Source organism: Vitis riparia, chromosome 5, assembly GCF_004353265.1.
Source record: "Vitis riparia cultivar Riparia Gloire de Montpellier isolate 1030 chromosome 5, EGFV_Vit.rip_1.0, whole genome shotgun sequence".
In the NCBI taxonomy this organism is placed as follows: domain Eukaryota; kingdom Viridiplantae; phylum Streptophyta; class Magnoliopsida; order Vitales; family Vitaceae; genus Vitis; species Vitis riparia.
Genome location: NC_048435.1, coordinates 15,339,435 through 15,362,949, shown reverse-complemented (window position 1 = coordinate 15,362,949; position 23,515 = coordinate 15,339,435). Strand labels below are relative to the sequence as shown.

Genomic DNA, 23,515 nt, shown 5'->3' with positions numbered 1-23,515 from the left:
ATAGTTCACAATACTGAAAGGTATGAAGTCCATTAATATGTTAAGAACTTGATGCCAATTTTACAAGCTTTAAGTACTTTAGACCCACACATTATTAGTTTTTCTTTACCGTACAGCAAAAATTGTCTCTAACATTTATGTATAAGAAGCATTTTAATCTCTCTATCAAGTTCAAAAGAAAAAAAAAAGGAAAAAATTTTGGATAACCAATGGCCTATTCCACCAGGTGTGTAAATTCAGACTTAAAAAAGAAAAAAAAAAACAAAGAATATAGCCAAAAAAAATAGGGTACATCAAATGTTTTTTCCCCTTCCAAGCGAATGGGAGGATGAAGAGAGCTCCAGAAGCAGCTGCTGATACATGACACTACAAATCACAAAGTCTCAACCAATTAGTGATCACTGATCATGATTCTGCTGCTACTTAAGACTTAAGACTGAAGACTGAAAATTGATATTGATGAGTATTTTGAAAAGTTAAGTCTAATTAGTTACCTTTTGAGATAGTAGTAACAAAAATCAGCCAAGATAAAGGTATGAACAAATTCTGAGAGAATAACCATCAGAACCCACAACTGCGTCCAGTTGCCGGAGAACATTAGATACCGTCCCCCAGTCTCATAAATCTGCATGACATTAATTGAAAATATATGATATTATTTTATGTAGTGTGAAAAAAGAGGTGGAAAAGCTGCGCACATGAATGATCCAAGAACCGCAGTTGAGAAATCTTGCCACGCCCAATGCAAACACATAATATGCGGTAAAGGGTTCCACCATCTGAAAGGAGATGAAGAAAAGATGAAAAGAATTAATCAATTTACCTTCTCATGGATGATGAATCAACAAATTTAATTAATTAACCTTTGCATTCTGCATTAAACGAAGCTGAGGAAGCACAGAGACGGCGGCCAAGTAAAGAGAGAAAGACCAAACTATTCTGATGAGGAGTCTGTGATCGATATGAGGATGGATTAGCACAGCAAGGATAGCTGGAGGCACCACCTGAAAGTTCAAACAGCAGCATGGAGAGAGAGAAAATAAAGCAAGGGGATGGAGGGTGGTGGGCGTTTAATTACCATAGAATAGAGGGGCATGCTGTCGAGTTCCTTAGAGTAGGTAGGCTTCAACTTGAAGCGGATCATATAAATGACCCAAAGAGTAGAAAGAAATATAGCAGAGCCTAGTAGTGTTAAAGCATGCTCTTCTACTTCAAAACTGCAATATGTTCTTGTTGCCATGACTATAGCCGTCAGCTCTTGACTTTTTAGGGAAAGCCCTGAAGTCAATACTAGATCGAGTTAGGAATTATATATGTATATCCCATAATCTACTTGCTCCATACGTGAATTTCAAAAACACTCCTCATTCAAAACAATACGGATTATGGGTTACTTCTAAAATGCTCAAAAATCCCTAGAGATTGTTTCATTAATCACCTTCTGAAATACCCAAGATTCCCAAGTGATTGTTTCACTAATCATTTTTCTCACTTTTAAATGAAATTACAAATATGAGAACATTTTTTTTTTCACAACACAACAACCTTAACCTTCGGACTTTTATGGAGAAAAAAAATCAAAAGAAAAGACTTCTGTTTGTTCAAAAAGAGAATTGTATTCTTTGTTTGTTTTTGGGGAGGGAAGAGAAACACATTTTTTCTTTTTCTGGTTTTTAGGAAAAGAGAGTTCTCCTAGAGAGATGAAAAAAAAAACTGTTTGTTTAATAGTGACAATTTTGAGTAATTTTATAACCTTTAAAAATTGTTCCTCTATTTTCTCATTTATTTGTTGGTGTCAGGTTAACCCACTTAGTCACTCAAACTCAACTCTAACGAAGTTTGAAGAAAGATCAAAAAATTATTCTCTCATCAAATCATCACGGGATCTCATATAAACTTGGTATATACGATATTGTTTATGTTTGAAAGTGCCTTAAATTTTTATTAGAATATATTTATTTTGATAAAAATAAATAAATTATTCCCATCAAGTCATCACAAGATGTCATATAAACTTGGTATATATGATATAGTTTATGTTTGAAAGTGTCTTAAATTTTTCTTAGTACATATTTATTTTGATCAAAAAATTAAATTAATATTTATCCAAAAAAAAATATTGTATAAATATTTTAAAAATTAATTGACACTTAAATTTTTATTTTGGGACATGAGAGTTATGTATTTAAATAAGGGTTATTTGATTAAAAGGGTTATTGAAAACTCAATTTTAGGAATTTAAAGGCTTATTTGATAAGAATATATTTTTGTTTTAGGAAAACACGTTTGACAACCAAAAACTGTTTTCTGATTTCTATTTTTAAGAATAGAAAACAAGATGTTTTATATTATTTTCACTTATTTTATAAGAGTTGTTTTAAGTGGGATTTTATTTGGGTTATTTATAATATAGATGTCCATAACTATTTTAAATATTTATATATAAGTTTTAAAAGAAAGATTTATTTTTACAAAATATAGAAAAAGAAAAAGAATGAGGGTATTCTAGTTAAAATGTGACTAAAAAAGGATGAAGGGTTAGAATCTGTTTGACAACTGTTTTTTAAAACAGTTTTGAAAAACTGTTTTTGAAAACTATTTTATGATATTTTGTAAAATAAAAGTATGTTTAAAAACATAAAACGTTTTTAACTTGTTTTTAATATTTTTAAATATATTTTAAAAATAATTTTTAAGTCTAGCTAGTGTTTTATTTTTAATCATGGTACATATTTGTATAATTAGTTTTATTTTTACTTCCAACTTTTTTCTCAATGAAGGTATTTTTAAGAAAGGTCCTATTATTTTTCTCTAAAAAGTCGTCAATCATTGAGAAATGTAAGCCTCCCAATCATTCTTATTTTATTTTCATTTGTAACAAAATAAAAGATTAATATAGTTTTAAATATTCATTCAAATTATAATTTAAACAATGATAAGAAACAAGTCAATAAAAGAAATAATAAGAAGAAGCATCTAACACAATTGACAGCAATCAAATAGTTGAAATTAAGATCAAAGTAAGAAGTAGAAGAAAAAAAAAATGGAATTACCAGAACAGGTCTTGGTTTTGATGAGCTTGAAGATGAGGATGATGATCCCAGATAGATGGATGGATTGGGAGGCCATGAACAAAGGAAAGCCATTGTCATATTTCATGAGATGCCTCAAACCCACTAAACAAAACCCTAGGATCAGTACACCCACCAATATTTTTACCTTCATGGGCTGCCTTTCAACCCATTTCAAATTCAACCAACTCTTGCCTCCCTTTCTCATGCCTTCTTCCCTCTCTCTGTCTCTGTCTCTGTCTCTGTCTCTCTCTCTCTCTCTCTCTCTCCCAGTACTGTGTACGTTTTAGAATGAAAACAATTATCTGCATTCATGGAAAGTTAACGTTAGACTAGGAAATATTAACTTTCCATGAAAGCAGAAACTAATAATGATCAGTAATAAAAATAAATTAAAATAGAATTGGAATAATTATATTTTATAATTAAAATAAATTAATTTAAAACGGCTGTTCAGACTTTAAAAGTAAAAATAAAAAAGAATTTTTAAGTGTAAAAATATATAAATAATATTGGATTAAATTAATGGGGCTGGAAGTTGAACCTTTGATGGCAAATTTGCAATGCATAACCCATGCAGTCAAGAGGGGAAATTGAACAATCTGTCCTGCCCTATGCGGTAATTGTAGTGTTACGATAAGAGAGAAGAATAAAAAAACAGAGGGTATACAGTAGGATAAGATATATATATATATATATATATATTTATATATATTTTAAGGTTTGCATCTCAAATAGGATATATATCTTATATCAATTTTAAGATATTATTTACATTTCAATATGATTTTATATTAAAATAATCTCTTAAGGTATTTATATCCGATGAGTTATCTTATGTTATGTTCATATTTAATTTATTAAAATAATAAAAAAAATAGAATAAAAATTTTAATATTAAATTTTTTTAATATTATATATTATTACAATATTTAAATTGACATTAAGTTAAATTATACTTAAGTTGTTGATTTAAAACTTATTCCTTAATTGTTATTTGATAAAATTAATTTAAAATTTATTATAAATCATCAAATTGACAATTTTACCCTCATAAATTATAATTAGAGTAAAATTATGTCAAATAACAATAAAGATCATAGAGTAACAAAAGATATAGTGAATAAAATTAGAATAAATGAGAGTAAAAAAGAAAAAGAAAAATATGAATTTTAAAATAAATTAATTGTTTTTACTTAGTACTTAAAATTGTTTTTATCATTAAATTATGTTACCAAATATACTCAGTTTAGTTAATAACTTAAATTAAGTTATTAAACCACTTTAAATTATTAAATTGATTTATAGAATAATATTTTACAAAACATGCTTGACATACTTAAAAACTTAAATTAAACCATTAAATCATAAAATTAATTTATCAAACCCATCATTAATGGCTTAATAACTTAATTTAAGTTGCAGAACTTGTTAACTATATTTCACAAAATAAATTAATGGCATATATTGTTGTGTATGTAAACAGTAAACAAACATAAGGAAAAGAAAAATGAAGACTCAAAAACAAGAAGCATTAAAGCCTTGGACTTGAAATAATTAAAATAAGCAAAGCGAGGCACCTCAACCCTAACCTCTGTGTGAACTCTTACCAAAATTTTGATACACAGAATATTCCTCAAAACTTGAATTTGAGTACATATTTTTGAATATTTACAGAAATTAATTAAAAAAGGGGGTATAGATTGATGGGGGTATTGCAGCCAGCTCACACCATTTTGTAGGCTCCCTCTACTGGCAAAATGAGTGAATGCCTTCCATTGTGGATTTTTGTAGCCAATTGCATCTGTACAGCAGGCAGAGTACTTGTGAAGGGTCATCATATATGCTACTCAGAAGACAGGGAAGGAGCCAGAAAAGAGCATCATCTGAGCACAAGCAACCTATAGACACAATCAAAAGGCTCTTTTCCGAGTTTTAACGAACCCATCTCCCCATCTTCATTGTCATTATTTTCCTTTTCTTGTGAGCTCGATGCTTGGCTGCAATCCTCAGCTTCCTCTTTGCATTCCGCATTGGGTTGACCACAGCCATAAGCTTTTCTTCTTGTTTCCTCTTATCTCTCTTTGCCTTCAGCTTCTTCCTGATATGGCTGTAAACTTGTACAAAATTCTGGATTCCTAAGGTATCTCTTATACTTTCACTAACTTCCTGTGCTAATTGCTTCACCTCATCTGAAACACATGATAAACCACAAGAAAGCAACTGGTCAAATCAGATTGGGGAGAGAAGAGAAATATGAGAGAGACCATCATTGTAAAATGATACTTATGATTTAGAAGTATGTTCCCCAAAAGATAAAATCAAAATGAAAGGTGGAAACTAGAAAGTCCAAAAAAAAAGAAGACATGATTAAGATTAAGATGGGAATAAGATTCAAGTCATGCAACTACAACTAATTTTAAAATAAAAAGAACCATCTATTTTTTGTATCAGAGAGATGGATACCACACATAGCATCATAAATCAATAATGCATGTCCAAACAACAATACGACGTAAGAGTGTAATGCAAGGGGGACATAGAAACAAGTTAAACAACCATAACTATAAAGTTATTAAGTTCATCTCTGCCACAAAGGAAAAGAATTTATCATAATTGAAAAGCTCAAGAATCAGATTATGCAGTGATAAGTGTAACTTGATGAATGGCAATGATTATTACATGAGAAGGAGGAAATTTAGTTCTAACTGTCAAACCACTTTCCCTTCTTTAGGATTACCATAGGGCGGCTCTAAATAACTCACTTAGTCAAATACCACAGCTTGGTTCACAATCCTCTGAAACAAAATAGCGAGCAAGCTTTGTACAAAAGGTCAAAAACTGTTTTAAGGGGATTAATGGCAAGGATTCTCATAATGAGAATCTTATAATTTTTAAGCATATTCATCTTTCTATGAAGCATTGGCGTAGCCAGTAAAGCCTCAGGCCCTAACAATTAGGAAACAATCCACCTTAGAAGATTTTCTTTTGCAAGCACAAAGATAAAGTCCAAAAAATGAAAAAAAAATAAAAAATGCCAACCCTCGCTCCCTTAAAATTTAGCAAAAACACAATTTATTAAGAGATTGCCCCTCAAAAAATTCCAATAAAGAATATATTTCAAAATTAAAGGGAAAAAAATGCATCAATATTTTTTACACAAAAATCCCTATTTTTTTAACTTCTATCTGCTTCATCTTTTGTTTATTGTGAAAAAGAAAATATTTATAGAACTCTTGCCAACATATATTCACTCAAACTCACCCATTAGGGTAGCCCAGTTGGTCAAGGCGAACATTGGGAAATGAGGTGCCAATAAGTGGCACATGATCCTGGGTTCGAATCTTGCCATTGATGATACCTTGAATTTACCCAGTGTTGGTTGTTGCGGGACGATCAGCACCCCGAGGTTTGGGTCCGCATAGAGAGTCCTAAGGGCTTAGCCATGGAAGCTTCCTCGGTTATAATATATATATATATTCACTCAAACTTCTCAGATTATTATATTAGCCAATACTATTATTATTAACTAAAAAAGGACAATTTTTTAAGGTGATATCATTTAACAGGGTGCAAAATCAAATATCACACTTCAAATAAAATAAAATAAAATCAACAGAAGGATTTGAATTAGAATTACTTGATATCCTTCACAAGTTAAATGAGCAGAAAGCAAAAGATGAAACATAAAACAGGGATCAACTAATCCTTCTTTCAGACTTGCTTGAGAATAAAAGGTATCCAGGCAAACACCAAGCAATAAGGTTTGATTCAATCTAAGGCAATTCTATAATTATTTCATTCCTAAAAGAGAAAGTTTGTTGAGATAAATTAATTATAGTACAGCATACAACAGGAATATGAACTCACCTGAAATGACTTTCCCAGCAAATCCTTCACAAACTTTGTACAATGGTAGCAGCATTTGAAATGCATAATGCTGACACTCCTCTTGACCAATTGTTGTTGAAATTGTTCTAAAGCTATTGAAGACAATTTTCATCTGCAAGAAACGCTTGAAATATTATCAACAATATGACATTTAAAAAAGACAGAAGAACGAGAGAAGTTTCATTTAAACAAGTACTGACAAAGTAATGGCAAAAGAGGAATGCAAAATAAGTAGAAACTTTCACAGATATTGAGATGCGGAAATTTCACAGAAATCTTCAACAAACATTTGTGAATTAAAATAGTTTGTAATCCTACATCCTCTAGAAATATACCTGAATTGCCTCCATTTGATGGGCAATCTTTCCTATTCTTTTAAGCAAACTAGAGACAAGCAGATGTCGGAGATCCTCATTGTTTCCTTGGTCATTGAGATTGTGTATACGACTAGACATAAAAGATTCGAAAATGCTTCTTCCTTTTCTTGAATCAAGCAACTGAAAAGCTTTAAGAAAATGCTCTTGCTCGTGCTGTTCAATGGCACTCCAAAACTGGTGAGGATCCACATGTTCTTTTTGCCCCACAAAAGAATGCACACCACAAATTGCAAAGACGAGATTTTGTGTGATCAGGTTGCTGGCTGCATCATCAGCGAGTTGTGCCTTCAGTTGGCAGCAGAGGGAAACAGCTATCATGAAAAGTCTACTTGGTCTCACAAGAGAAAATGTTTCTATTGACTTTTCATTTTTTTCTCTGTTAGCCTCATTTACTGCAGTAAAGTAAAAGGCCACAAGGCGGCTGGAGATGTTTCGTAACCACATGTGTGGGTGCAACAGAAAATCACAGATCACTTCCCATATATCCTGAAAATAAGGGTGCAGGAAAAACATTTATTAAAAGAACAAAAGGATATCACAAGTATTCCTACTTTTTTCTCGGAGTTTGTATTTACCAAAGGATAATTCATCCTGTCAGCATTCTAATGCAATGAAATGAATCGATTGTTTCTGATTTAAGAAAATTTAAAGGAAACTGAAGATGAAAGAACCTTCCATGGAAAGAAGTTGAATTAGTGAATCATTTTCAGAGCAAACAGACAAAAAAAGGTCCATGGGCTGTAGGAAAACTTAAAAAATAAAAATACAAATAAAAATAAAAAATAAAAAAATAAAATGAAATAAACACAGAAGCTATAACTCCAGGTGATAAAGTTTGCAACTTAACGCCGCCTTATCCTAATAAATTAAATGAAGATGTTACCATTGCGGATGAAAAAACTTATTTTATTAAATCCAATTCAATCATGAATAGAGTATAATACAAGTAAACAACATTTTAATGAGAATGGCTCGTATAAGAACTTCAGAACTAAGAGAAAGCATAATAAATTCAATGAATTGTCTCAATCTATAAGAATAATGAGAACATGATCCACAATGCATATCAAGTTCTCGGATGCAATAATTCCAAAGATACACCAAATTAATTTAGTGCAGAAAACTAGAATTATTTGTTACATAGACTGAAAAGCATCAATAGCACTGTTAAAGAATTTGACAATGATCTTAATCCAAAATCATAAGCTTTAAGTACCCTTTTCTAGCATCTGAAAAATGCTCAGTAAGCATAAAACCTTGAGCGATCCTCAGATAGTAGAACTGTGTGTAAAAATGATCAATAAGACATGTATGTGGTCATTTAACAAATCACACATACATACATACACACACACACACACACACACACACACACACACATATATATATATATATATCCCTTGGGACAAAATAAGGCGTAAGCCTCAACTTAAGCAACAACAGTAATAAAAACAACATCAAGAAGAATCATAATAATAATAAAGAGAAATAAAAAAAAAAAACTCAGAAATCAGAAAAATACTAATAAACTTGCATGAACATTAAAATAATAAGAACACCATGTAATTCATAATAATCAAATTAATTGCACATCATCATCACTGGTTTATAATTTAGTTCATTTTTCTCTCTTCTAAAATCCAACACTTTCTCATGGCTTCATCAAATATTCAACACTACCATCACCATCACTAGTAGGATCCTCCAATAGAGTTATAATTGGTAGACAGATAAGTCCTTCCTTTGTAAAATGTTTATCTTGAACACAAGACAAAACTTATAAATCTATACCAAACCCTCCACCCCCTCCCCCTCACAATTCGTTGAGACCATTGAATATTGAGGCTAAAACCTCTTGTAAAAAAGTACATAAAAATCCCATAACCCTAAAACCATTAACACTTCTGAATATTTGAGGCTTAAGCCTTAATAGCCTCAAGGCTGTAAGCCTCAATTACCCTATATTGAGGCTATAGCATCAAGGCTAATTTCCTCAGCCCTGCCTTGAGGCTAGTCTCAAGGTAAGGTTCAATAACCTTTTAAAACACACACACATAAAAAAAAATACAATTCATAAAATTGCTAAAGTATATTTTATTAAAAAACATTTTCTTGAATTTTTGTTACACTCAACTCATTCATTCTGCTATGATTGCAAAAAATAAAGGTCTATTTAGAAACTTTTCTTGAAAATGGTTTTCTATTCTAAAGAATAGAAAACAGCTTTCCAGCCATAAAAAAACAGTTTTCCAACTTTAAAACCATGTTTGACAAATTTTGGACTGAGAATAGTTTTTTAGGAACCCATTATGAAAACATGGTGATTTTTCCAAATAAATTTGAGACACACGAAGAATAGGCTAGGAACTTTTGCATTGTTCATAAATGAAGAGTGCCTTCATGGAAAATAGGCTGAGAAAATTACTTTTCATGTTTAAGTTCCTAAACAGAATTGAAGTTTAATAACTGAAAACATTTTTTAAAAGTTGTTCTCAAAAACTAATTTTTGAAAACTGTTTCCAAAAATATTGTTAAACATGTCCTAATTTATCACCACTCATCATTTAGTACTATATTCATTTATTGTATCATAATGCGAGTTCATGCTAAGCTGTAAGCTCACCTCTCTTCCCCTTCCAGTCAGTGATGATACAGGTGAGGATTGCTAATCATGTGAAGGGAAGAGGTTTTTGTTTCCAGTCCAAGGCTTGGGAGCAGCTCCAGTTTCTTGTTTAATTTTATTTGATCTAGTCATTGAGAAGAGAGTTAGATTGTATGTGGTCAGTTTTGGAATTTAGGTGGTTGGACCTTTGAAAACTAGATTGTTCATCTAATGATTTTAGATTGTTGTCACCTAGGGTGAAAGAAAGTTGTCACCTCGGCAACTTGTTCCAACCCAATACAACCTTCAAGCTAGTTTGAAATGTTGGACAGATTCATTGACAGGTCAGATTAGGCTCAGGTTGATTTTAGTCAATCTAAACCTCAATCTGGCTTGCGCTTGCCAAAGGGGTTTGGGTGAATAAATTCATGCAAAAGGTTTGAGTAAATTAGATCATTATTACCTTAATTTTAATTTTTGTATTATAAAAAAGTTGAACAAATATATCTACTCTCATTCTCTCCCACCAAAATGAACCCTAACATCTTTCTCTAACTCTCATTATCTACAACCAATGCTATGCCTCCAAGAAGCATTTTTGATCTTGCTGTTTGCATGTGCCCCTTCCACCTCCTGGACCAACAGCCAGAACTAGCCCCTCTTCTTCAGTTTTCTCTCTATATTGCTTCTCTTTTTTTGTTTTGAACAGCTTTAACCAGATTGGTCTCTTCTTATTAATGCTGTTCAGATCTGAATTATAAAGTTTCCATTCAACCCTCATGGGTCTCAATGCTTTCCCATTCCAAGATCTCCATGTCTTTCATATGCCTTGGGGCCATTGAGAGGGCTTCAATAGGAGTACACTTAGAGCTGATGGAACATTTAGAACTGGTGAGGTCGCATCAGCAAAAGAAGGGTACTCATCAATCCAATTCCAGCTTCTGTCCAAGATGAAGTTGTTCTTTCTGGTATCAGTGGGGCTTGTAGACTTGTGACAGTGGGGCTTGTAGATTTGTGACACTGGGCCTTACTGAGTTCAGAAAAATAAGCTTAGGTTAGGGGGCTGTAGACCCTCCATTTCATCCCTTTAGCACATGTCTTTAAGTTTACTTCTAGTGCTTCACAGTAGTTCTTTGATGGCCCATTACTACTCATATAGCTTATCTTTTCTGAGCCACTTTGGAGACTTGAGTTGAGGGGTTTATCCGGCTCCACGTTATGATCTTGGCCGCCCTTCAAGTTTAGATTAGGCTTCACTTAGGTACACTTTAGGTTAGACTTAATTAGACCCACCTAGTCTCATCCTAGGCCCATATAGGTATACCCAGCCCATTAGGCACCACCTTAAGCCCATTTAGACACCTTAAGTCCGTCTAGGTTCACTTAGGCCCACTTAGGCACACTTGGCCCATTAGACATTCTTAGCGTGACTTGTATGGTTGCATGACTCATTTCTCTCATTTATTTATTTATTTTTATTTTTATTATTATTATCAATCACTTTTATTTAATCATTTATTATATTTTTACTTATTTATTTATTTTAATTTATTTTCATTGTTATCAATCACTTTTAGTTATTTAGTTATTTATTATTTTTTATTTAATTGTTTATTATCTTGTTGTTTATTCATTTATTTATTATTATTATTTCATCATTCTCTAATTTATTTATTTATTTTATTCATTTATTTAATTTAATAATTTGATGTTTTTATAGGAAAATCTACCAATCGGAGGAAAAAGAATTTTGAAATTGGCAAGACTTTGAAAAGGAAATGAACTCTTCCGGAGAGTTAAAATAGGGATGAAGGAGTTTTTGGAAAAGATGGGACTCCTTACGTGATATGCATGGATTGGTTTTTTGAAATTTAAAAGGGATTTTTCTGGTAGATGAGACAGAATTCGGAGAGAGGAAGACTCTTGAGGTGGAACGGTTGCCAATTGCTATAAAAAGCACAAGCAGAGGGGTTTTTCTGGAAGCTAAGAGATATAAAAGAAAGGGAATTCTAAGATTGTCTTCGTAGGGAGAGGAAGGAAGCACGGCAAAGCAGAGTAAGAGATCTGAGACGATATACCAGCGGGAATTTTCCTACCAGGGGGAGCGTTTCCAGGTACATTTTCTGTAGACTCTTCCTTCATTCCCGTTATCTTCTTGTTATATATTGATCTTCGCGGGATTTTGGGTTTTGTCTGGATGCTTGGGTGTAGAATGACAGAGGTTATATGTTTGTTTGCATTGGTACTTGATTGCTTCTATAGATGTTGTTGATTCTCCCTTTGGAGTTCTCTAGTTTTGGTTTACGGCCAAAAAGGAAAACACAGAAAAGTTTTGGGAAAGAAGCTTGACTCCATGGAAAGGATACAGCGGGTGGGATAACCGACATGCATAGAAATTTTCAGGAGGCATTGTGGGAGGACGCACAGGTCTGGGCCGATGAGATTTTCAGCGTGAGAAAAAGGAGATTCAGTTCGGGTCTTTTGAGAAGAGATGGAGGCCAGGATTTGGAGGCGATACAGTCCGCGGTTTGGATATTGAGTGGAGCGTTTTTGAAAGAATATTCAAGCACGATTCTGGGGATTTGGGTTGGTTTTTGAACCATGTGCATGCCATATTTTGGGACTTTAATAATACACTTTTAGGGAGATTGAGACGCCACATCATAGATTGAGATTAGAACGACTTGAGAAATTGGAGAGGAAGAATTTTAGAGGACGGCTGCATAGGAGAGGAGATAGATTAGAGAGCAGGCCACTACATGGGAAAAAAGAGGACTTTTTGAGAGAGGATGATTCACGGTTTTGGGTATTCAAGGGAGGAATGACAGCCACTTAACGCTTAGAAAACATGGATGATTGTGTGCTTGAACTTTGAAGATGCAGTCATCACTTTGGATATTTTTTTTTTTTCTTATGTCACCAGTGCTCGGATCCGTAGAGATGCCACCATGCTTTGACGCCACTTTCATGTTGAATGTTAGTACAGATATGTACATTTGATGAAGAGATATAACAACCATATTTGAGAAGAATTGCAGCAGCCACTTTGCCGTGCTTAATGGAGAAAAAAATTCATGGCATATGTGTGAGATAAGTGGCAATCACGTAGTGCTTGGTGTTGGGAGGAGGAAGAAGTTTTTTTTTTAAAAGAAATTTTCAGCACGTGGAGGAGAGAGTAGAGGGAATGGAGTGTTGCTCTTTCTGGTGATATCCAGCATTCTGAAGGAGTGAAGAAACAGTCCACCTAGTTTCCACATACAGCCAGTCCACATGTCGTTAGGAAAGGTAAGTTAAATCTTATATATTTTAGTGTTGATTCATTACTTTGGATTAAAAAATTAGGATTTTGTTTAGTGTAATTTTGGTTCATTATTTTGGATTAAAAAGTTGGAATTTTGTTTACCTTGGTTTCGATTCATTGTTTTAGATTAAAATTTTAGAATCTTGTTGAGTTTTGATTCTTTGTTTTAGTTTAAAAAATTAGAGATCTGCTTAGATTGACTTTGATAGTTTTGATTCTTTGTTTTAGTTTTAAAAGTCGGAATTTTGTTTAATTTATATGTTTTCACAATTTTAGTTTATTAATATAATGGATTCCATGTGATAAAGTTCATGTTTTAATTTTTGCTTTGACTAACTTTTGATCCAACTTATTTATTCTATTTTGATTCACCCCTTTTAGTTCATGAGCTTTTAGAATTTAAGTTGATTAGTTTAATTGGTTCCATGTCTTTAGTTTCATCTTTTAAGTATATCAATTTTCATTCTTGCTTGATCATTAGTTTCGACCATGTGTTTTTCTAAAATTTTGATTAATTAGGTTAATTGATCTTATGTTAGTTCTTGATTGCTCATCTCAATATGTGCTTGATTGATCCTTGTTAATTCTTGATTAATATCTTGTTAGTTTTATCTTATCTACAGTCATTTAGTTTATTCCTTTGTTGATTGTTCGTTAAATTTGACTTTTAGAGGTTCTCAGAAAATAATGAAGATTAACCTCCATTCTCACCACTTTAGTCGGCTTGGTTGTCTAAAATTTTATTTTGTGATTTTGTTTTCTTTTGGATTGCCTATGTTTGATCCTTGAGTATTGTTGTTTGTAAATGATTTCTTTCCTTTTAAGAAGAACCTTTTCTCAAAATGTTCCTCATTTAAATGCATTTCAAAAGTTTATTTGGAGTCCTTAGAATCGAAATCTCATTTTTTTTTTAAATAACATGCAACCATGTTTTGATCGGTTTGTTTGCATCTTTCTCAGTTTTCAATAAAAACTATGGTTTTGAGTAAGACATGAATCCAAGCTTGTAGTTCCAAATAAATGGGATAATTCTAAACTAGATTTGTGTATATCAATTGGGGAATTGGTGGAACCCCTACATAAGAAAATCTTTTCAAAGCTCATCTTTGCTACCACCTTTGCTACTTGTTGTAATCATATCTATATATTTTTTTATGAATTATATACAAGATGTATGTGATAATTGATTATTTCGTTTGCTTTGATAATTTTTGCTATGCTAATTAGATAACAAGCATGCTAAGATTTCTTTATTTTATTATTTATTATCTAACCCCTTATGTCTTGTGGAAACATGTTACAAGTTACCTATGCTATTCAAGTACGCTTCTTACCTTCGTATCTTAATTCCATAAATTATGTATTGCTTTATACATGATCGTTATGTATTGCTTCGTATGCGATTGTTAACCTGTTCAGCATATCTTTTTTATTGTTTGTTTAGCTTGTCATGTTTGATTAAGAGACTAGGGTAAAAAACATATTGTGTGTTTTATTTTTCAAACTAACCATTGATGTCTTGTGATAACACTTAAGAAGCGGTCCATGTACACCCTAAATCTTCTTTATGATTTGTGATTGGTTTTCTTGTTTGGCATACTATTTTTTGAAATCACCTAGCCTACCTAGGTATCTATAATCAACCAATTAATTGCCTCATTTCCCTCAACTTAGTCAGTAGAGACATTTGTAGGGCTTAGAGGGGTGCTACCTTTTAGAGGTACCTTCCCAATAGGTAACCTGATCCCCGGACCTAGATTCGGGTTTTTCAAAGACACACTTTTCCAAAAAACTATGGAGTCACTTCTTTAAGGTTTTCTTTCTTGTTTTATTTTCCCTTTTAAAGTAAAATAAGTGGCGACTCCAACTTTTCCAAAACTAATATTTCACCATATAAAAATGAGTCTCACCATTGAGTGGGGACACATGTGAAAAATGCGGGTCCACAAGGACCTAAAGTTGATCAAATTTGGATCTGGCTCCAGGCAGAGGCTCTTAGAGATTGTAATGAGCTTCGGTCATTGTCAAAACTCCTAGAGGAGATAAATTAGAGGGGTCACCAAGAACTGGCTCCAGGATCACTAACTAGTCTCAATAAAAAACCAAAACAAAAACATCAAAAAGCAAGAAAAGGGTTTGCATTCTAAGGCAATCATGAAGGAAAAGAACCCTCGAGAGAACAAAATTCTTCAGAAGCTCGATAGTTTCCCCTAGAGAGAGAGAGAGAGAGCAAATAAAAGTAGGAAGGGAATTATGAAACTTTTAATAAATTAGTTCATTTTAATTTTCAACTTCAACATTGATAATACTAAGGAAAATTGACTCAAGTCTTAACAAAGTTTAGTTGGCCTCAGTTTTACAAAAGCAAAGTGGATTGGAAACATCCATTGAAGTGAAACACAACCTTCAGCCTTGAGCAGAAAGACGCTTTCAAGGGCAGCAGAACTGTACAAGTCCATATCCTCTCAGAATAACTACAAATTTATAACTATGTTTGTTTAAACAATTGAAAAGTAGTTTATTTAGGTTTATTTTTCTTTTCCTTGAGTGATTAATAATTGGTCAATGAGTATTTTTTTTATTTTAGGAAACTAAGAAGCTTAGATTGGTTATATGTCTAAACTGATTTCATATCGGATGGGCATTAACTTTATAGTCAAGCATAACCTATCAGGAAAAAAAAAGAAGTCAAAGATAAAGCATTGTCAGAGGCATTGACTGATTCTAACATCCCCGCTCAAGGTCTTAGGCTTATCCTTAAACAACTATAATTCCCAAGACTAATCAATATATCACACCAATCAATCCCCTTCAATGAGAAGATTAGGAAAGCTCTAAACTTTCAAGATAACTAATCTACAACATAAACGGCCAATAAATAGTCTTGTTCTCAATCAATTCGTTTCCTTTTTTTTTTTTTTTTTTTTGATAGGCATTCTTGATCAATTTGTTTATCAGTTGATAGAAACAGTAGGAACTGATTTAAGGAAATGAATGACAACTCTACTAATAAGATGGCATAAAATTTAGGGTGCAATTCGGGTGGGTCAGATCAGGTTGGCAATCAATCAATCCAAGCTCAATCTAAACATGAAGCTCATTTGTCTAAAACCGAAGTTGCCAAATCCAAGCCTCTTTTATGAACTCAGGTTTTAATTGAGTGAGGCTCATGTTATATCTTTGGGTTGCACAAGTTGATCAAGTTGGACTCATAAAATTGATTGGGGTCTAGTCGGGGTGAGCCTAAAAACAAGTAATTAAATTTTACGTCTATTCAACAAATTGACTATCAATTAACTTACATTTGATGCACATTTAATATTGATTTGACAACGAAATTTCAAAGCTTGAAATAAGAATGGATGCCCAAAATATAATCAAAATAAACCTACAAACAAATAACTATTTATAGAAACTTCACATCTCACTAAATCTTTTACCAATCAATCCACATTTGATAAATAAATAACATCTACTTAACTAAAAGTCTAAAACCTTTGCAAATCAATATGATAAATATAAATTTATAGCATTCATTTGCTCAATTAACCTAATAACTAGGGTTGCAACTTGGTAATCCAGCCCGTGCCTAGGTTTGACATGAGCAAGGTTTAAACAAGTTAGCATTGGACTTGGGTTAGAAAAATATCAATTGAAAAATAGTAGGGTTGGCCTGCACTGTAGGGACAAACAACTCATCGAAACCTAAACCTGCACATTGTTATTATTATTTTAATTATGAAAAATATTATTTTATTTTAAATATATAAAAATAAAAATAAAAACAAAGAAATAAGGAAAGAGCTCTAACCTTTCTCATTTTTAAATTATATTAAACTAAGTGTCCGCTTGGACACTACCTGTTTTATGTTTTAAAATAAAAAAAAACAGTAGCAACTTTTATATAAGATATAAGAACTCTTAGGGACTTGCATTGAAAAAGTAATCATTTTACTAAAAATTGTCTAAAAAATCGAGGAATAAAGAACCTTTTACTACCTCATTTTTTAAAATTTCTGAAAGTGATTTTTAAAGACATAAGATAAATTTATGTTTTTTTTTACAAGATGCTTCACTTTCATAATGAAGTTTTTTATTTTTTATTTTTTATTTTTAAAAAAGGAAGTGTATCCAAAAGGACACTATTATGTCTATTTTCTTTTTTTTTTCTTTTTTTTTGTTGGAGGCTTGGCATGGGTTGAGAAGTTGCAGCCCAATCCAGGGTTGGATTTGACATGGGTAAGACCCATTGATAGGTGGGTGTGGCACAGTTAGCCTTTTGAACCTACCCAACCCGCCCAAGTTGCAACCCCACTAATAACAACCCTATGCTATAACCAATAGAATTAATAAAAAAAATCCAAAATAAGAATAAAATAATAAAATAATATGGCACAGTTAGCCTTTTGACCTGCCCAACCTCCTATGTTGCAGCCCTACTAATAACAACCCTATGATATAATTAATAGAATAAATCAAAAAATCGAAAATAAGAATTAAAAAAATTCAAATAATACACATACATATATATAATTTTAAATTTATATGAACATAAAATCAAGTTAGGGAATTTAATTTGAGTTGACATTTTTCTATCCCAGCCCAATCCAAATTGCAAATTAAGTTGCCCAAGTCAGTATAAAATCAGGTGGGGTTCAGGTTGAGTTGTACTACCAAGTTGTAGCCTACATAAAATCAAGTTAATCACCAATCCCATCAGTTCTTAGCCTACAACCTCTCTTAGTTAAAAAACATTGTTAATTCTGAACCCCATTCTAGTTGTGCACATGCCTAATTAGTGTTCTCAACCCAATCAATGTGCTTTGGTACCAGGGCCTTCTAGCTACAACCACCCAGGCCTTATGTTGGCACTATTTGGTCACTGGTCCAGCTAAGAAGGGAAACATTAAACATAACTTCAATCTACATTAATTACTAAAAACATAAAAGATACATTTATGCATCCATGATATGAATGAATTGTTTGTACCTCAAGCTCCCTTTGCAAGCACAATTCATGGAACTGTTGTAGCATCTTTTCCAACATGACCAAAGAATAATATGCCTCCTTCCAGAGAGGAATTGCAACATCATTAGAAAGATCTAGTTGGTTATCAGTACCACATTTAACAGCCAACCGCAAAATGCTTCTCATCACCGGTAAAACACTCTTAATATGTCTTTGAAATCCTTTCTTCATGACCTCAATCATGAACCCCAAGACCTGAAGGAAAACATTCAGAGGTCATTAAACAAATAAATGAAACCACTATATTTATATAAAAAATTGGAATGGCACAGCCAGTGTGGAGCTTCGTTTTTCTGCATTTTTCTTACATCCTAGGTCTTATAGTTTCAAATTTTGAATCAGAGCATATGTCAGATTGACAGATTTGGAACTTTGTGTAGTTCCAAATCCTAACATGATACATACAAGGAAAATGAGGTTACAACTCTAATGACAATTAACTCATGGTTTTTTCATCCCATATTACTACTATTTGAACTCACTTTTCACTGTAACATATATGCTCCCCTTTAATGTCAAGGATGACTAATAATCAAATATAAGTAAATCAAAAAATAAATAAATAAATAAAAATACTTGGAGCATTAAATTCAATATTCCAAAAAACAAAAAAGTCCCCTCATTCGAACATTATTTCAAATTAGGTAAATTTAGGATGAGCATACAGTTCCACATTCTCTTATCATATTGGTCAGGTGTTCTTTTGAAAAATGCATTCCTTCTTTTCCATAATTTTCCAATTTTAATTTTATCTTATAATTTTTCTTTGAAATATTTGTTATCTATACACCTAGTATTCCATCTGACAACTCAAATGATCTTTTTTTTTTTTTTCCTTCTTTTGATTCTTTAATTACCAATAACCAGTGTTATGGGTACCTTTTTATAGGGAACAGAGTGTTATTAGAATAAAGGATGAGAAACCCTTCATACTAAGGCAAAGATATTCAGAAAGGGAGAGAGACAGGAAAAGAAAAAAAAAAAAAAAAAAGGCACTCCACACTCCAATCCCTATCCTCCCCATGCATCACCCCACCCCTCCACCCCGGGTCAAAATAAAAGGAAAAAAAATATCCACCTTAATCCCACGATGGTGGCAAATGTTTTACAATCAATCATTCTCATGCACATACTTTTGTTCCTGTATAATTTTCCCCTCTCTATTATAATTCTTAATAAAATCTGCAACTTTCCCTTCTCTCAAACAACTTTATCCCTCACTACTATAATTTCTTTTCCCTTCTCTTAATAACTTTTGCCCTTATTATTATAGTTTATAATTAATTTTTTCCGTGTATCATGGATACTCTTTTATGGGAAACAGAAAGTTCTATTGTAAAGGGGTGAGTGTCTCTATACTGTATTTCTGTGGGTCGCTATTTTAGAGCCTCTTTGCAATACAATTCTTTTGCTTATTGATAAAAAAAAAAGGCTGACAAATCCTTCATACTAAAGCAAAGATGATTGAGGAGGTGAAGAGGGGGGAGGAGGGAAGGTTCCCCTCAAGTAAAACCCAAGCAAAAAATCAAATGCTTCTCATGTTGGACATACCATCTTCTCTTAATAACTTTTTTATTTACTATTATAATTTTAAAATAGAATTTGTATCTTTTTTCCCCTTCTCTTCATTTTTCTTTATATTTTCCCCCTTTTTCCATTTCTATCTGACGCATAGGTTCATGAAATCAGCTGTAATCCTATACATGAACTCATACACTTACCATATAACTCTTACAAATACAATTTCAATATTTTACCTGTGCTGCAGCACTCCATAGTTGCTGCTTTTCACCCAAATACCAAGAGAGACTGTACTCAATAATGGGATGAAGTGAATGTGGGCTTATACGTCCAATCAAAAGCTTTATAGCTGCACCAATCATGGAGCGGACTTTATTGTCTTGATCATTAGTCAAGCAAACCACTAAATGGACAAATAATGTCTGGGACTGCTCATCCACAATGCTTTTTGGAAACTTGATTATAATCGTATGGATCATTTCAAGCACAGCTTCTCTTCCGGTTGAATGCTCATATCTGTAAAAAGAGAGAAATCATTATAAGATAGAAAACTAAATAAGCATAAACTTTGTGTGCCATCAGATACTTGCCTGAGATTCGCAAGCAAGAAATCCAGATGTTGTTGCAAGCGTTTTTCAGAAAGATGATAATCAAGCAAGAATTGCAATAAAATTTGACTGCATTTCTTACGAATTGGCTCCACTTGACTTGTTACCATCAATTCTGCAACTCGAGTGACAACATCATATATCTCATGCACAACCAGCTTGCGGCTAATAATTGCCTTTAAGAGAGAGAGGGCAATAAAAGAAGGATTCCTTTCAAGATCAACAAACAGTGGAAATTGGATCAACAGATGTAATTGATCAGTGGAAAGGGTAATTTTAGTGCTCCGCAGAAGTGCTGTTAACAAACTTAGACATGACTGCATCAGAGGACTGTTTGCATTTACTGAACTTTGGGCAATATCCAGTAGAGCAGACTTTATTCCATCAGCTTGGGTTTCAAGAGCTGGCAAAGGCAGCCTAACCAATAAAGCAATGCATCTAAGAGCAGCAGATAATATATCTTCATACTTAGAACTAAGGCAGCTTCCCAGTTGTTTGACAAAAGGGTCCAACATTGATAAAAGTTGTCCATCCTTTTTGTTCAGTTTCATGTTCTTGATACGGTTGTGCAACAGCCCAAGGGCAAATACCGTAATCAGATGTGCATAGTGTGACTCAGAGCCCACAACCTTCCCTAGAGAAACTTTCTTCCTTGGCTCATCAGTCTTGCGTTTTTCATTTGTCTCCATGACTGCTGAATGTTCACCTCGACAATTTTCTTTAGAAATCCCATCTTCAACAAGGCCATATACAAAGATGAATAGATCAGTCTGGTCTACAGATGGATTGCATTCAATACCAGCAGCTATGTGATTTAACATAGTTTCCAAGTTCAACTTCACTTTTGGTGTCAGATGGTTCTGCAGATGAGCTATAACAGGTGAAAGCAGCTTCAAGGCATGGCTTTTGAACATGATGCTTTGAGCAATCAATTTCAAGGTCTCAAAAGATTTGCGCTTTCTTGTCTCTTTCATTTTTGAAGCTATCTTTTCAACCTCTTTTTCCTCAGCAACATCTCCAAGAATATCATTCTTTACTATAGAAAGGAGATCTTCCAAGCAGTAATCCAACTTTCCACTTATAGGAAGACACTTTGACAAAATGAAATGGAGAGTATATCCCAATACATGCAGCTCATATCCTCGCTTCAAGGTAGCTCGCAAGACACTGACAATGAACTGCAAGTATTCCAGCCCAAGCTCCTTCAAACATGCAGCCAAAGCAGACCTAGCATCATCACGAACACTTTCTAAGCGATTCCTTAGGAAGTTTGAAATGCGATGGATAATACTTGAAAGCTGTGATTCCATGATATCCCCTGGAAGCAACTTTAGCAATTTAAGTGCAGCAAGGCTGATATTTACATTAACCTTATCTGAATCAGAATTCAGCAATTTCTGTATCCTAGGGAACACAGTATCATGAAGGCATGTCTGTATCTCAGTGATTGTAACAGAACTGGTGCAACTGTGAAACACAGTTGAAGAACTAGCTTCAGCGGTGCAGGTACTTGAAACATGATCCATGGAATCTTTAGCTTCTTGACTTGAACAAGTTTCCAAAAAATGAAATTGGTCCAGAATAGAACAAATTAGACGCAATAACACCTTTTGTTTGTCCGGTTTAACAGTCATCTCCCGAAAGCACCTCATTAATAATGCATAATACGATTTCCATTCCAAGTGACCACAAATAGAAGCAAGGGTCTCCAAGCATGCACTTCTGATATGTTCACCCTTCCCGTCTTGTACATTAAACAACATATTTAAGAAAAGCGGGACAAAAACTTTATTGGTGATGACCTGGAAAGTAATACCAACATAGCAAGATTCCCATAAGTTGTAAGCACTATGAAAAGTAGAACAATAAGGGAACGGCAAAAGAAATAATACCTCTGGAAGACCCTCTGCATTGATGGCATTCCTGAAGCGTGATAATGCCCTTGATCTCCTATGCTTCTGCAAGAAGGAATGTCAACACATGAGAGGAAACAAAGAGCACCTTCTCGTAATTATTCTTTAGGTTCCATCCATCTCAAAGAAACATATCATGGAAATTTTTTTTGTTACATGAATATGGCAGGATGATAGCAAAAATATGACAGGGAAACTACAGCAGTCAACTTGCATCTTGTCATGGAGAAAAACATCAGACACCACTCAGGAGGGATTTTTACAGCGAGGAAAAATACTTCAGATGAAATGATGTGTAACTATTTGTAAAAAGAAAATATTTAAATATTGAAGTCCACAATGTTGCATCCTAACACTATGAATTGAATGTTTACCCAGGGAACGATATACACATTAACATATGGAGCCCCACGAGGAAATGATAAGAGAAACTCACCTGTAAGTGAATAATATTATTGAAAAAATCTACTTCTGGGTCATCACTGCACAAAATCTTGAAGGAGTGAAGGTTTGGCACCTCTGGAAGCTTCAACACCATTTCTCTTAGTAAATCAATCCATTCCTGAGGACACACCCAGCCATTTTTTAAAACCATGCCAATATTAATTAGTCATAAAATTTTACGCTTTTTTACTATCAGAAACAAACCATCTTCATTCATCAATCAATTGATAAATACAAGAAGGATGATCTATCTTTGAAAAAGCTGGTTAAAAAGTTACCAAGAAGCCAGATCCACCATAAAATTTGAAACTCATGAAAGAATAATAGTTAAAATTCCAATAAACTTTCAGTACTTAGTAATACTCTTTATATCAATTTTCAACTCAACTCAAAAAAAGTCTTATACCGAACAACTTGTGGCAGGCTGCAATTTCTTTATCTGCATCAGCTATATGGACACTACTACTCCAAGAAAAAAGAAAGTTGTATTGAACTAAAATATTATTAAGACACAATTTTATGCAACCTCTCTCTGTATCAGCAACATGAATATTCCTATTCTTTCACAACACCAACCCACACACCCCCCACACACCCACCCACACACACACACACATAAAAAAAAAGGGGAAAAAAATGAAAAAAACAATAGCTGTATTGAACTAATATATGGACATTCCCATTCGATTGATAAATAAATAGACTGCATTCTAATATATTGTTCAGGAGTAAATTCATGCACACAAAAACACAGCGAA

General features: G+C 33.1%; 2 protein-coding genes across 2 annotated transcripts in view; both read right to left on the bottom strand.

Annotated features, from left to right (window-relative positions):
* Positions 1-293: 293 nt before the first annotated feature.
* LOC117915194 (ER lumen protein-retaining receptor erd-2.2-like) lies at positions 294-3,225 on the bottom strand. The gene is made up of 6 exons (XM_034830760.1): positions 3,054-3,225; positions 1,079-1,278; positions 864-1,004; positions 699-779; positions 495-625; positions 294-366 (listed from the first exon to the last, which is right to left on the bottom strand). Exons 1-6 carry the CDS (start codon positions 3,223-3,225, stop codon positions 294-296), a joined length of 798 nt encoding a protein of 265 aa, XP_034686651.1.
* Positions 3,226-4,511: 1,286 nt separating this feature from the next.
* The window catches only part of LOC117914738 (small subunit processome component 20 homolog), a 65,656-nt gene continuing 46,652 nt past the window's right edge, over positions 4,512-23,515 (bottom strand). The window contains exons 24-31 of the mRNA XM_034830194.1: positions 22,750-22,875; positions 22,293-22,358; positions 20,383-22,202; positions 20,029-20,308; positions 18,233-18,466; positions 7,298-7,825; positions 6,942-7,074; positions 4,512-5,263 (exon numbers count right to left, since the gene is read on the bottom strand). Coding sequence (XP_034686085.1) covers positions 5,007-5,263; positions 6,942-7,074; positions 7,298-7,825; positions 18,233-18,466; positions 20,029-20,308; positions 20,383-22,202; positions 22,293-22,358; positions 22,750-22,875 — 3,444 coding nt within the window. The 3' untranslated portion in view covers positions 4,512-5,006. The remainder of the gene's footprint in view (positions 5,264-6,941; positions 7,075-7,297; positions 7,826-18,232; positions 18,467-20,028; positions 20,309-20,382; positions 22,203-22,292; positions 22,359-22,749; positions 22,876-23,515) is intronic.